Source organism: Erpetoichthys calabaricus, chromosome 9, assembly GCF_900747795.2.
Source record: "Erpetoichthys calabaricus chromosome 9, fErpCal1.3, whole genome shotgun sequence".
Classification (NCBI taxonomy): Eukaryota; Metazoa; Chordata; class Cladistia; order Polypteriformes; family Polypteridae; genus Erpetoichthys; species Erpetoichthys calabaricus.
In genome coordinates, this window is record NC_041402.2 from 132518132 (window position 1) to 132532752 (window position 14621).

General features: G+C 36.4%; 2 protein-coding genes across 6 annotated transcripts in view; one reads left to right on the forward strand and one right to left on the reverse strand.

The window, feature by feature from the left end:
* LOC114658114 (calcium-transporting ATPase type 2C member 2-like) overlaps window positions 1–2768 on the forward strand; it is a 117035-nt gene extending 114267 nt beyond the window's left edge. Inside the window, exon 27 of the mRNA XM_028810161.2 lies at window positions 103–2768. Coding sequence (XP_028665994.1) covers window positions 103–227 — 125 coding nt within the window. The 3' untranslated portion in view covers window positions 228–2768. The remainder of the gene's footprint in view (window positions 1–102) is intronic.
* Window positions 1–14621, reverse strand: part of meak7 (MTOR associated protein, eak-7 homolog) — a 514074-nt gene that overhangs the window by 456305 nt on the left and 43148 nt on the right. For 3 of the 5 annotated variants that reach the window (XM_028810162.2, XM_028810163.2, XM_028810164.2), the window contains 3 exons: window positions 13663–13781; window positions 10546–10725; window positions 5040–6469 (listed from right to left, as the gene is read on the reverse strand). In XM_028810162.2, coding sequence (XP_028665995.1) covers window positions 6347–6469; window positions 10546–10725; window positions 13663–13781 — 422 coding nt within the window. In that variant the 3' untranslated portion in view covers window positions 5040–6346. Of the gene's footprint in view, window positions 1–5039; window positions 6470–10545; window positions 10726–13662; window positions 13782–14621 lie in introns of those variants that run through there. The other 2 variants (XR_007935732.1, XR_007935733.1) reach the window with 1 other exon arrangement.

Here is a 14621-nt window from a genome sequence, read left to right on the forward strand (position 1 = left end):
GGAAATATACTATAAATGAAAGTCATTGAAAGCTATCTTTCTTGTACATTTAATAGTGAAGCCCTAAAGCCTGAATACATCCTTTTCTTTCCTTTTTCACAGATCTGTTGCTGTTAACCGGATTGGCCTCCACCGTGTTCGTCATATCAGAGCTGATTAAAATATTAGAGAGATTTGTACTATTCTGCAAACACAAAAACCTCAGCAAAACCACTGAGCAAGTGTGATGGATTAAAATATTATTCATTCCATTTACTTAGAACTGAAAAGCACACTTGCTGGATAATCATGGAAACAAATGTGAAAAGACTGGAGTTGTTCTGTATACCTGCTGCCCATGCAAATACTCTGCTGACAATCTGCATCTTTCTTTTCCACACCTTTCAAAGAAAAAGAAAATGGTGCATTTGCTTTTAATAAATGACACACCTGAAGAATCAAAAAAGGAAGAAGATAAAAAAATACAGAAGTTGAAACAAATAAACAAAGAAAATTGATGCTTTTGGACCTGCTTTTCAGGCTAAAGTTCTATCTGGCAGGATGTTGTCCCCACTTCCATTCACATCCTGCTACCATATCAAGAGATTCACCCTGTCCATCCTGTCTCTGTCTTGTATCTTCATCCTCCTTGTCAGTGCTTCACACACCTCACTTCTCATTTCTGAGCTCAATCAGCTTTAACTCCCGTTCATGGGGATGGAGTGTGCCTCCTGGCAGTCCCTGAGCAGTGAAGTGCCATTATAGGCCTAAGCCTAGGAAGTAGCTACTGGACTGATGACTTTCTGTCTTGGAAAACAAAATAATACATTTCCTGATATTGTGATGCCATCTTCTATCCTGGAGGCAGTTATACAGTGAGGTATTCATACCATATGCTGTTCTTTTAGTGTTCCTGGAGGAGTACTATAGGCTACCTCCTGTACCACAATGTACCTCTCGCATGGGTACTCCCAGATTATTTTATATAGCACTCTCTATGAAACCTGTTCCTAAAACTACGTTTGGCCTTACCATCCCAAAACACTGGCATATATTAGTATTGCGCTCTCAGTGTCAGTTGTTCCTTGTATTTGGGCCTTGAAAGACACCATCCCCATACTGTTGTATCCTTACCATATATAAGAGTATAATGCAAAAAGCACAGATATTGCTATTATTTCCTTTTTATACATTTACCTTCAAAATGAGGAGGGGTCAGACTGCACACATTTATGCTTTAAAGGAACACTCCACCAAAAAATTATTTTTTTTTATGTTACTTTTATAGTGATATCCATGTTATTAAGCAAAATGGAAAGAAAACATTTTATGATAAAAATAGAAGGCAATAGTGACCAGTGTTGTACATTGGAAAAAAATGTAAAAAACATTCATGGAAAGAAGAGAAGAAGTCTCATGTAAGTTTGTTCCACATAATTCACGTTAGTTATCCAGTTGTCTTCTCAAAACATACAAAATGAACGCTTTTGTGCTAAAATATTGTTATATAGTTACTTCCAGATCTAGCACTCATTATAAACATTACACTACATGTTCATGGGATTGACTTTTAAAACTGAAGACAAGACTCTTAACCAATGAATAAGGTGATGAGGCAGGTCTTCGGTTCAAAATGTCAATCCTATGAGCCTTTACAACAACAACAACATTTATTTCTATAGCCCATTTTCATACAAACAATGTAGCTCAAAGTGGTTTACATGATGAAGAAAGAGAAAAAAGACAAAATAAATAATTAAAATTAGGTAACACTAATTAACATGGAATAAAAGTAAGGTCTGATGGCCAGGGAGGACAGAAAAAAACAAACAAAAAAAACTCCAGACGGCTGGAGAAAAGAAATGGCCTTTAATCCATCAATGTAGGGACATCACGGTGCTTTGATTAGGTGTTGGTGGTGCAGATCACCACCACAGAAAACCGGAGAAAAAACAGAAGAGAAAGTAGGGGTTAGTACGGATTTTGGAGCCACCATGAATAATAATGATAATTAATTGAATATAATTCAATTAATCCAGAGTATCAGGATTTAACTAAAATGAAGCTATGAAAAGACATGTTAAAGTAATGTGTTTTCAGCAGTTTTTTTAAAAGTGCTCCACTGTATTAGCCTGGCAAATTCCTATTGGCAAGCTATTCCAGATTTTGGGTGCATAACAACAGAAACCCGCCTCACCAGTCCTTTTAAGTTTAGCTCTTGGAATTCTAAGCAGACGCTCATTTGAGGATCTAAGGTTACGATTTCGAGTTTAAGGTGTAAGACATTCTGAAATATAAGATGGAGCGAGATTATTTAAGGCTTTGTAAACCATAAGCAGTATTTTGAAGTCAATTCTAAATGGCACAGGTAACAATGTAGTGACATTAAAACTGGGGTGATGTGCTCGGATTTTGTTTTCTGAGTTGTGATTCTAGCAGCTGCATTCTGCACTAGTTGCAATCGATTTATGTCTTTTTTTGGTAGTCCTGAGAGGAGTGCGGTTACAGTAATCTAGCCGACTGAAAACAAAAGCATGAACTAATTTTTCAGCATCTTGCAATGTTATAAGAGGTCTAACTTTTGCAATATTTCTTAAGTGAGAAAATGCTGTCCTAGTGATCTGATTAATATGTGATTTAAAATTCAGGTCAGAGTCAATAATTACCCCTAAATTCTTTACCTCCATCTTGACTTTTAATCCCAATGAATCAAGTTTATTTCTAATAACCTCATTATATCCATTATTGACAATTACTAAAATTTCTGTTTTCTCTCTATTTAGTTTGAGAAAATCACTACTCATCCATTCGGTAACACAAGTGAGACATTGTATCAGTGAATCAAGAGTGTTGGGGTCATCAGGCACTATTGATAAATACAGCTGTGTGTCATCAGCATAGCTGTGGTAACTCACACTATGCCTTGAGATAATCTGACCTAATGGAAGCATGTAAATCGAAAAGAGCAGCGGACCCAGGATAGAGCCTTGTGGAAAACAATATATAATATCATGTGGGCTGGCTACACCAGAAGTATCTAATCAACAGTATTTTAGGATAAAAGCATATTTTTTGCACGATTTGAGATTGCAACTGGATCACTGACATGAAGATTATGCAATATGAGCAACAGAAATTTTTTTCCTTTTCATGAACATTTTTCAAATCGTTTTCCATTGTACCATTTTTTCATATTGTTAGCTTCTATTATGTCATAAACGTTTTTCTCTCCATTCTGCATGAGATTAAATGTTTTTCTCAGCCCCCACTACTAACTACATAGGGTATGTAACATAAAAAAATATATATAATTTTTAGGTGGCTTATTCCAGTAAACTTGCTTTTTTGTTTTTCAGAGGATTCCAATTTTACTTGATCTTAGTTGTAATATAATTGCTAACATTTTGACAATATTCATTCTTATATACAAATAAGTTACATATTTATATATTTATACTGTATGTACAATATGGTTGTACACTCTTATAGATGGGCCAAAGTAACAAATTTGTATCCTTTCTGGGGGAGTTTCTTTCCAGCAGGCTGGAGAAAATAATTATTATTTAATGAGAAAGCTTCAAATCAATCATGTAGAATTATTTTAATAAGGTGAAGTTATATGAGCATAATATACCTGTTAATGCTTTCAAGAATGTTGCTAGTTCTAAAGAGTATTTAGCACATTATATTTGAATGTAACACTTCCATAATAATAAAGTTAACATATTTATAAAGGTATCTGATTACCAAAAGATACAAATTACCTTTGTCAAACCCAAAACAACCTGCAATGACAGCATGCAGAATTCCTAAATTAAAATTTTACCATCAAAACATTTAAAAGAATGTATATGCTTGAACTTGCCACACCAGAAACTATTCATGCATCTCAATCAATCCCTGGTTATTTTATTGTGGTTTAAGGAATCTGAACTCCATGTCAGATTAAACTTTTTTTGCATCACAGAAGCAAATTTAAAACTGATGAAACAACAGTCTTCGTCTTTTGCTCTCAAAAACCTCCACTTTTCAATGCGTCCAGACTAAATAGCTCTCAAAACAAACTGTATACAACTGTTCAGTAATTATAACACTACATACAATTTGGCAGAAACAAGATACTATTTATTAATTTCAGTGTATTTTATTGCAGCACTCCCTTTGTACAGAAACAAACATTTTGTGATTTTTAATTTTTTTTATATATATGTCCATCCGTTTACTCAGGGCTGCGAAGGACCAGAGTGCACTGGCAGCATCAAGCACTGGACTTGAACCTCCCCCAGTCCATTGTAGGACATACAGTCAATTATACAGGGATATCTGAAATGTCACCTGTGCAGGTAATGTGGTAGGAAGACCTGAGTATCCTGACAAAAGCCCTCATTGGCTCTGGGATTCAAACCAAAGACTCTGGAGGTATAAGGCATTTTGCATCATTATAATTTGCTGGTTTTCTCTAAAATTATGGCTAAAATAATAAAAGGGATCACATTTAGATCATCAATAGTGGCTCCAACATGCTGTCAAACAATACATAAATCTACTATAATAATTTTTGTATTATTTCATTTACATTGTAACTTAAACAATGGTCAATGATATACATGAAAATATAGCAAACATCCATAAAAATTGCTAGACAGACTAAACATTCAGTCATACAGCATTTTAATTTAATGAAATACAAGTTCAATTATGAAAGTGTGCTTCCTAAAGTTAAGCTTCATATTTTTATGAATGGTTTATAATATACAACATATTATTTAAAGTCATATATGTAAGGACTGAAAAAACAGGCTCAGTGATCACGATAAATCCTGCATGGAGTCTCTTGCCTTTCATGATTATTAAGTGGCCAACTGAAGTTGTAGCAACTGTAAGAATGTTAATGACAGGTCAGCTATTTGTAGAAATGAACAAAATGGATAAAAACTACAGAAAATGTTGTCTCATATATGAAGAAAAAAAAAATCATAAAGTTTTTTTTGTATTTTTAAAAAGAAATATTTTATAGAAAGGTTGCACTTTTTGTAAATTTAAGTAATTCTTACACCAAATACATTGTTGTTTATTTTTAACAAGCAACAAATCTGTTGCATTGCTCAGAGTGGCTGTTTTTATTCCAAGAGATGCTGTTTGTAGTTCACAAATGTACAAATTAGTCCCATAATGGGACAGAAAATAAAATTTAACCTCATGTGTGATTCTTATCAGTCTTATTTTTGTTGCCTCTTTCTATAACCAATTGTTGTATAAATAACACAATGAAACAAAATAAGGCTGGGGTGTCACATAAAAATTTAATCATGAAGACATAAAAATAAAAAAAACACTTTCCATAATTTATATTCTAATTTTTAAAGCATTGTTGTGCGCTACAAAAAAATTGCACTCTCAAAAAAATATTACAAAGGAATAAAACTGCATAATTAAATGTTTTGAATAGTTTTAAGCAATTCATTGATCTTTGTTTCAATCTTAAAATCATTTCTTTGAAGTCTGAAGAACATACCAGCTGAAAGTGTCAAGCAGTCCAACCAACAGTGCATTTCCTTGAAAAGTGCATCATCACATGCATAGATATTTAAAAATTACTTTATTGTGATCTATAAACGCACTGCATATTTCCCTGAAAGTTAAGATGAACAGAAGACTTTAGAGGCTGTCGTACACAACAGGTTTCCATTTGTGACTCTAGAACAGAAAAAAACTGATTGTTAATTCAATCAACTGAATAACCCAAAGTGAATTCTGATATTTGACCAATATAAAAGTATTAATCATAGAGATTTAGTATTTCATATCTAATTTGGTTAACTACACATGATTTAAGTGTAGGAAAAATATGTTATTCCCAAAAAGACATAAATACAAAATGTTATACTGTAGTTATTACTGGAAATCTGCAGTTATTTTCCCAGAGATTTTGTGCTGTACTGCTATTAGATACCTGAATGTACATATTATTTAAGTGGCAAATAACCCCCACAGAACCTGACTGTTAAAATTCCCCTACTGAGAGGTGTAATAGCTTGAGCTACAACAGTAACGTAACACTGTAGTGCAAACTCATGTCAATATAAAAAGAAATTGTAACAAATGATGACTTTTACAAGAGTATTTCTCCAGCACCCTCAAAGAAGAACCCATTAACTTTATGTAGTGTAACTGGAAAGAAGATAGCAGCAAACCTATAAGGTATGGAAGGACATTCATAAACTCTGCTTTCATCACTGGTGCTGCTCTGTATTGCACAGCAGAAGAACATACTGTATTTGAGAAAGAATACAATGGAAATATCACAGTAACCCAGCACTTGTCACTTGCTTCATTTTGGATACCAAGAGATTAAAGACAGTCCCTCTTATTTCCCATCCTCCTCCTCTTTCTCTGGCTCTCGGAGTCCAATGCTCTGTTGGGGTTTTCCAACCATTTCCAGCAAAGCCTGTGCTTCTGGGTCTGCATCTAAAATGCTCTTTGTCTTAATCTGCAAAAAACAAAAAAATATTGTGAAATATTAACGAATGTAAAGATATGACAACAGATTATAGTGATGTGCTTTTAGAACAGTGATTTAAAAAGGGCATCTTCAATTACTAATCTCATTTGAAATTACAGTGGGAATTAAACACGACGAGTACAAAATCGGCTCACAAACTGGAAGCAAAGAGTTACGGTGTGAAGAACATTTTCATAATTAGGTAATGTTAAAAGTGGTGTCCCACAGGCATCAGTGTTGCAGCCACTGCTCTTTGTTCATATACCTGAATATATTTTATATATAAACATATATTGCTGTGGTGGGTTGGCACCCTGCCCGGGATTTGTTCCTGCCTTGTGCCCTGTGTTGGCTGGGATTGGCTCCAGCAGACCCCCGTGACCATGTGTTTGGATTCAGCGGGTTGGAAAATGGATGGATGGATGGACATATATTGTGAGGGACGCCTGCAGTCTGGAAGGACCAGGAGAGATAGCGTGCACAGAGCATTGTCTCCCCGGATGGCTAGATGGCGCACCTGTCTGACAGCAGTATCCCAACTCCCACAGGGCATCATGGGAACTGGAGTTCTTTGGTTCAGCCCGCTGGATCCCTTGGGCACTACCACAGGGTGCTGTGAGAACTAGCGAGCCCTAACTTATCAGAGAGAAAGAGAGAATGAGAAACTAATTTTTGCTTTGTAGCCGTGGTTATGGTGTAGCAAATGATTCTTTGAAGAGTTTTGCCAATGAATAAAAACTTTCTGGATTGCAGACTTGTGTCCAAAGCCTATGTGTGTGTCGAGTGTTTGGGGAGCTGCAGCACCCCCTGGTGGCCACTATATATATATATATATACATATACATATACATACATACACATATTTTATATATATATATTATATATAATAATAATAATAATATAAAAAAACAAACCGGATTAATAAAAAGCTGGTCAAGTTTGCAGATGATACTAAATTAGGTGGAATGGCAGATAACATAGAATAACCCCAATCAATGCAGAGGGATCTGGACAGCATCCAAACAGGCAGACTACTGGCTAATAAAATTTAATGTAAGTAAAAGTAAAGTATCACATTTACGAAGTAGAAATGTGTAATTTGAAGGCCCAGTGGGAGGTCTGAAATTTGAAAGTAGCCCTTATGAGAAAGACCTGGGAGTCATAGTGGACTCAACACTATTATAATCATCCAGTCAGTGTACAGAAACAATTAAGAAAGCTAACAAAATGTTATACTACAAACAGGGTGCTGTGTAACCTAAGTCAAAGGAAGTTCTACTTAAGCTACGTAACTCACTAGTCAGGCCTCATCTGGAGTACTGGGTACAGTTTTGGTCTCCGAACTACAAATAAGACATAGTGGCATTAGGAAAAATTCAGACAAAGGCAACCAGGCTGATTCCAGGACTATGAGGTATGAGTTATGAGGAAATTGAAGGAGTTGAACCATTTTAGTTTAAACAGAGATTAGGAGATGACAACACTAACATGTTTAAAATTAAGAAAGGAGTAAGCATAGTGGTTCTAGACTCTTACTTCAAAATGAGTTCAACAGGAACATGGAGACACATGTTTAAGGGTAAATGTTGCACAAATGTTAGAAAGTTTTTCTTCACTCAAAGAACCAAGAAGTATGGTAAATAGTAGAACTATAGGAACCTTTAAAGCTCGACTTTATCTCACATGAGAGAAATTGGACAGATGGGACTGGTGAGCTGAATGGCCATTTTACTCAAAACTGTTCCAAAGTAGTATCACTAAAAAGCTATTTTACATTTCTGCAGAAAGAAGTTTAATTCCTTTCAAACCAGGCATTTTGTATTGGAGAAAGCCATCTGAAACTAATCATCTTAATAATCTGCAACTTTTTTAATGTAACTGTGGTAGAAGAGATATCCAATCACACTATCAAATTTGTTTAACCCAGTTTTGTGTCACTGGGGCCAGGTGATACACTGGAAGGGAAGTTGAAATAATAATAAGAGCAACACCAGAACACACCAGTACTCATTCATAATGGCCAATTCAGACACTCCAATTAACAGTAGAATCCCTGAAGCCTACGAAAAAAGTTGTAATGCCAGGCCACCTTAAATTCCTTCACACCTACTCATAATCATCTTTGTTTTGCAAATGTGTCGATCAGCACTGGCAGCAGGTAGCCTGCTATTCTATTCCCCACCAACAACTGAAGTCGTACACAAAGTTCTCCCAGCTCAAGTCTGTTTATCTGGGAGTGAGGTGCCTTGAATTGTATTGGGTTAATAATTTGTCGTTATTTGGAACATATACATTTCATGCATTTCACCTCTGTTATACCACATCTTTATTTGAAAACTAACACTGTCAGTTAGGGAGGAGTGTGAACGTGACTGAGAGAATAAAACTGAATTATAAAAAAAACGCTAACTTTAACAAGTACAATAAATTTACACTGGCTGTTACAGACTCGAGTCAAATGTATGTTTTTATTCTATAACAGTAATAATAAGAGCAGCTCACTACTCGAAACAGTAAATGCAGGAAGGACCTGGGATTGAACCCACAACCTCTTGGCTATGAGACAACAGGTCTTACCTCTGCACTAACCAAGCGGACATGTCTGCCTCGTTCTTAAACCAATTTCTTTATCTTCGGTTATATTTTTGAATAAAAGCACACTTGTTTTATCATAACTTTCTGAAAGAGTTTACTTGATATTTGGATTCAGTCTTCACACATTATACACTTCATGTCAAAATTTTGTCATTAGTACTAATAAGATGAAAAAGTTTCTGTTCTAGTTATGTGTTCAACATTTCTTGCCTCGCATTTCCTGTCATCCTACATGTACACAGATTGTTGTAGACACGGAACACACATGAAATGTATGTATTTCAAATAATGATATATTATTTACCCTATACAACTCCAGACACCTCATACTCAGATAAACAGACCTGAGCTGGGAGAACTTTGTATCCGACTTCAGCTGCATCAGTGGAGGATGGAATAGCAGGCTGCCTGCTGCCAGTGCTGACTGACATATTTGCAAGACAAAGGCACTCAAAATGAGGTGTGAGGGAATTTAATGTGGCCCAGCATTACGGTTTTTTTCATTTTCTTCAGGAATTCTAGTTTTAATCCCACACACGAGTGTTTCGAGATTGATGTCAACAACCTCAGTGTCTACAAAACAACCTACACACACGTGAGGAGGACATGCAAACTCCTCACAAGTAATGATTGGAACAGGACTCAAGCAGTGGATTCTAGAGGCAGTGGCGCTAACCAGAGTTAACACATTAAGTCCAAAGCTGACAACAGTATGAATATTGATTTTTGTGATAAAGACTCACTTATAGTAATATTCTAAACTGTAATAGCTTATGTTCCCACCAGCCTATCCTCACTGTGAATGTGTGCATATTGCTTACGTTATACTCCCATCTACTGGTACAATAATGCTTTAGCTTTCTCAGCTTAACTGTATTAATCAAACCACATTTTATAAAGTGCCCTTTATGGACTGCAACATAATAAGCACCTTATTCTAAAGTTTATTTTACTTGCCTTGTAAACAGTAAATAAAGCTTTCTGTAAAATACAAACTTTTTTAATGTCTGATATATAATTGGGAAATACACATTTTATACGATTGTGAACGTATAGAAAAATCAAGAATGAATGAAAAAAATGACATAACTGCCTTATATGGATTGTTAATGCAGATAAATCAATGATTACTGGATCTTTAAATAATGTATATAGCTCTGGGCTAAAAATGAAATAAAAAAGCTTCTGAAAATGACTGACATGTGGAATTTTCTAAGAATGTGTTGTTTTTATATCTTAGAACAGGCTCTACACACAAAGCTTCCTTGCAGGTGAATCCATTTACTTCCATAGTGTAACTTTTTTTTTTTTAAATAAAATACTACATATTAAACAAAACTGCTGAGAATGATGCTGATCAGCATAGCAGCTACTACACAATACACCCATTTATTAGCTTTGTCAAGGCAATTAAATAAGAAGCTTCGCACTCCAGAGCAGGATGTAAGCCAGTAGTGATTAGTGATTACCTGTGACTCATCCGGCGGCTCTCCAACTGCCCACACCTCCACGGTATCTATGATGAAGTCTTCTTCAGCAGAAAGCTGGGGGCTATTGAAAGTGGTGCACCGGGGCTTGGCTTTGCTGTGCCCTTTCCCAAAATCACAGTCAATCCATAATCCAAAGTAATCGTGCTGGCCACCCATGCCCTGAGTAAACAAAAATTAGATTTCCATTACTACAAACAAATAAATACACTGACTTGTTTTTTTTGTTTTTTTAATTGCCCAGAGATGGACTGGCGCTGCAGAAACAGAAACCTTGAATTAGATCAACCAGGTCTGAGTATGTTAGGTTTTTAATTGCACTGTTTCTCACAAGTATACTATATAACCAAAAAGTATGTGGATACCCCTGCAAAGTTTCAACCACACCCGTTGTTAACAGGCGCATAAAATCAAGTACATAGCCATGCAATCTCCATTGACAAACACTGGCAGTAGAATGGATTGTACTGAAGGGCTCAGCAACTTTAAACGTGGCACTGTAATAGGATATGACCTTCACCTCGAGTCAGTACATGAAATTTCTGCTCTGCTACATCTGCCCCGGTCAGCTGTAAGTGCTACTACTGTATAGTGAAAACATCTAATAGCAAGAACAGCTCAGCTATGAAGTGGTTGACTAAACAGACTCTCAGTGCTGAAGTACACAGCACATACAAATTGCCTTTCCTCTGTTGTATCACTCACAGCGAAGTTCTTAATGGACTCTGGAAGCAACATCAGCCTAAGACCTTTGTGTTGGCAGCTACATGAACCTTGGTTTCCACAGGCAAGCAGCTACAGACAAGCTTAAGATCACTATGTGCAATGCCAAGAAGGGGCTGGACTGGTGTAAAGCACACCGCCTTTGGACTCTGCAGTGATGAATGACACTTCACTATCTGATGAATAAATCTGGGTTTGGAGGATGCCAAGAGAATGCTACCTTCCAGGGTAATTAGTGCCTAAGGTAAAATTTGGTGGAGGAGAGATAATGATCTGGGCATGTTTTTCAGGGTTTGAACTAAGCCCCCTTGGTTCCAGAGTAGGGTACATTTAATGCTACAGCATATAAAGACATTTTAGACAATTGTGTGCTTCCAACTTTGTGTCAACAGTTTGGAGAAGGCCCTTTTCTGCTTCAACATGACTGTGGCTCTGTTCAGTCAGGTCCATAATGGCATGGAGAAACTCGAGTGACCTGCGCTGAGCCCTGACCTCAACTCTACTGAACAACTTTGGGTTGATATGGAATACTGACTTGCAAACCACGTCATCTCATCTATCACCAGTACATGACGTCAAAAGAGGAGAGAAGGCTGTTATAGTTGCCAAGATTAGGGGCTGGGGAAGATGGGTTAGAGCCATCTCAATAATAATGCCCATGGTTAAGAAAATGGCATGTCTAATAAGCTCATACGGGTGTGATGGTCAGGTGTCCCAAACGTTTGGTCATAAACTGTAATTTAAATACAATATTTAATGCAACTTTCCAACTGAAACTGCATGATTACAAGTTAATGAATTGAAAGAACAGTGATGTTGCTTCTGGATTTAAAGCGGGACTTCATGCAAAGATGTCAATTTTAGTTGTCATAATTATAGGTGAAATAATGCATTATTATAGACATTAGTTTACAAATAAAAACTGATATAAAAAGAATATGATTGATACATTACTTTAAATGCTTAATGCTAATCTAAAATATACTTTATACATTTAAAGGAAGGAGTTCATTAGGGCTACAGTAAACAATGTATATAGTCATAATTTTTCTTTGAATATCAGAATTGATCATGAGATGGATCATCCAAAAAAAAAAAACTGAAAATCCACCAGATGTCGCCTTTTAGTGCCAGTGTCTGCTAGATTGTGAGCTTCATCCAGTCAACTACTGGTATGTATATGATGAACTGGATTGATGATGATTATATATTTTATTTATATAGTGTCTTTACCATGGTCAAAAGTGCTTAAATTTCATGGAAGGTAAAATGATAACAAAAGGCTCTCCTCAAACTGATGTTTTATCACGCAGTGATATCCTGTTGATTCTTCTGGAGATTTTGTTAAAGATTATACACAATCAGTGTGGTTCTAACTTCTGTAGTGCTACAATTCAAAGAATTTTTCACTGTTTACAGGAGTTTAGAAGATAAGATTGAGCCATTTTCTTTTCGCTCTTTGAGCCAATCATAAATATTAATTATAGTGTTTTAAGAAAGGGTTTCACCACTTTTCAAATTATAAAAATGGCTCTGACCTGACAGTTGAACTTTCCCAACCCAACATCTTCTAAGCAAGCATTACATGAAATGAGTAAAGTAACAAAGGAAAAGTGGAAATAGGATATGCAGTCATACAAAACACTTTCCTTTTGTTAGTGAATTGCCTATTCAAAATGAATGACAGTAAAACACACTCATGACTTGTGTGATACATTTCTAAAGGTGGGTTAATACAGCGCAGCTTTTTGGTGCTCTCTACATCATCAGCAGGTAGAGTGATCCTTTTTCAAGATTGTTCATGAAAAACTAACACAAATACACAGTCATAAGGTGTCTTACAAGTACAATGCTCTTGTAGAATTTGAAGTCAGACAGGATAAATTACTTACTTAGTGTCACACTGGCTACTTTTTAGTTTCCAGTACCTCAGTCACTCAGCCTGCCATTTAATTTCATATGTGGTTAAGGCAGCATAGGAGAGAATTAAAAGAAAACTGAGTGCCATTGTGAACAATGCTACACATCCTCTCTCTGATACACTAACACTGTAGACTTTCAGCTAATGGATTATTCAGAAGAAGTGTGTCAAGAAATGCTATGGCAGCTCCTTTATCACAGCAGCAATAATGCATCACTGTGACTGTAGTAGCTAACTCATTTTTTTTTCTTTTTAATTTGCTTTTAGTCATTCTGATGTGTGTTCAGACCATAGTGTGTGTGTATATTTATTTATCTATTTATGTATTTATTTCATTAAACAGCTTCTGTAAAAAGCCACATTTTCCCTGGGGACAAATAAAGTTCCATCAATCTAAGCTACAGTTGTCAATGAAAAAGAAATATGTTTAAAACAAAGATGAAAAATCAACTTACCAAGCCATTAGGCATTGTCTTTTGACCTTGGTTCAAATACATGAAGTGGTCATTATAGCCGGTGCATGTGTACACAGATAAAACGGGATAAATAGAAAACAACATACATCTGTTGTTACCTGACGAAAGAACAATATATTAGTCATACATATTATTTATATAAAACAGTATATAAATATACATATTACCTATACTACATATGAAAATATAATTTATTAAGAACACCAATCCTTTTCATCAATTGGAAAAATCAAAGTTGCAGACAATGTTATTTAAAACAGCCAGGAAGGCACCAACAGATCATCTGCATGCCTTAAATTAATTCAGTCTTATGAAAACATTTGGGAACCCCTCTTAATTCTTTGGATTTTTCTTCATCATTGGCAGAGCTTTCAAAGTAGTAACTTCCTTTTAATATATGACATGCCTTATGGAAACAGTAGTATTTCAGCAGTGACATTAAGTTTATTGGATTAACAGAAAATATGCATCCATCCATCCATTGTCTCCCGCTTATCCGAGGTCGGGTCGCGGGGGCAGCAGCTTGAGCAGAGATGCCCACACTTCCCTCTCCCCGGCCACTTCTTCTAGCTCTTCCGGGAGAATCCCAAGGCGTTCCCAGGCCAGTCGAGAGACATAGTCCCTCCAGCGTGTCCTGGGTCTTCCCCGGGGCCTCCTCCCGGTTAGATGTGCCCGGAACACCTCACCAGGGAGGCGTCCAGGAAGCATCCTGATCAGATGCCCGAGCCACCTCATCTGACTCCTCTCAATGCGGAGGAGCATCGGCTCTACTCTGAGCCCCTCCCGGATGACTGAGCTTCTCACCCTATCTTTAAGGGAAAGCCCAGACACCCTGCGGAGGAAACTCATTTCAGCCGCTTGTATTCGCGATCTCGTTCTTTTGGTCACTACCCATAGTTCATGACCATAGGTGAGGGTAGGAACATAGATCGACTGGT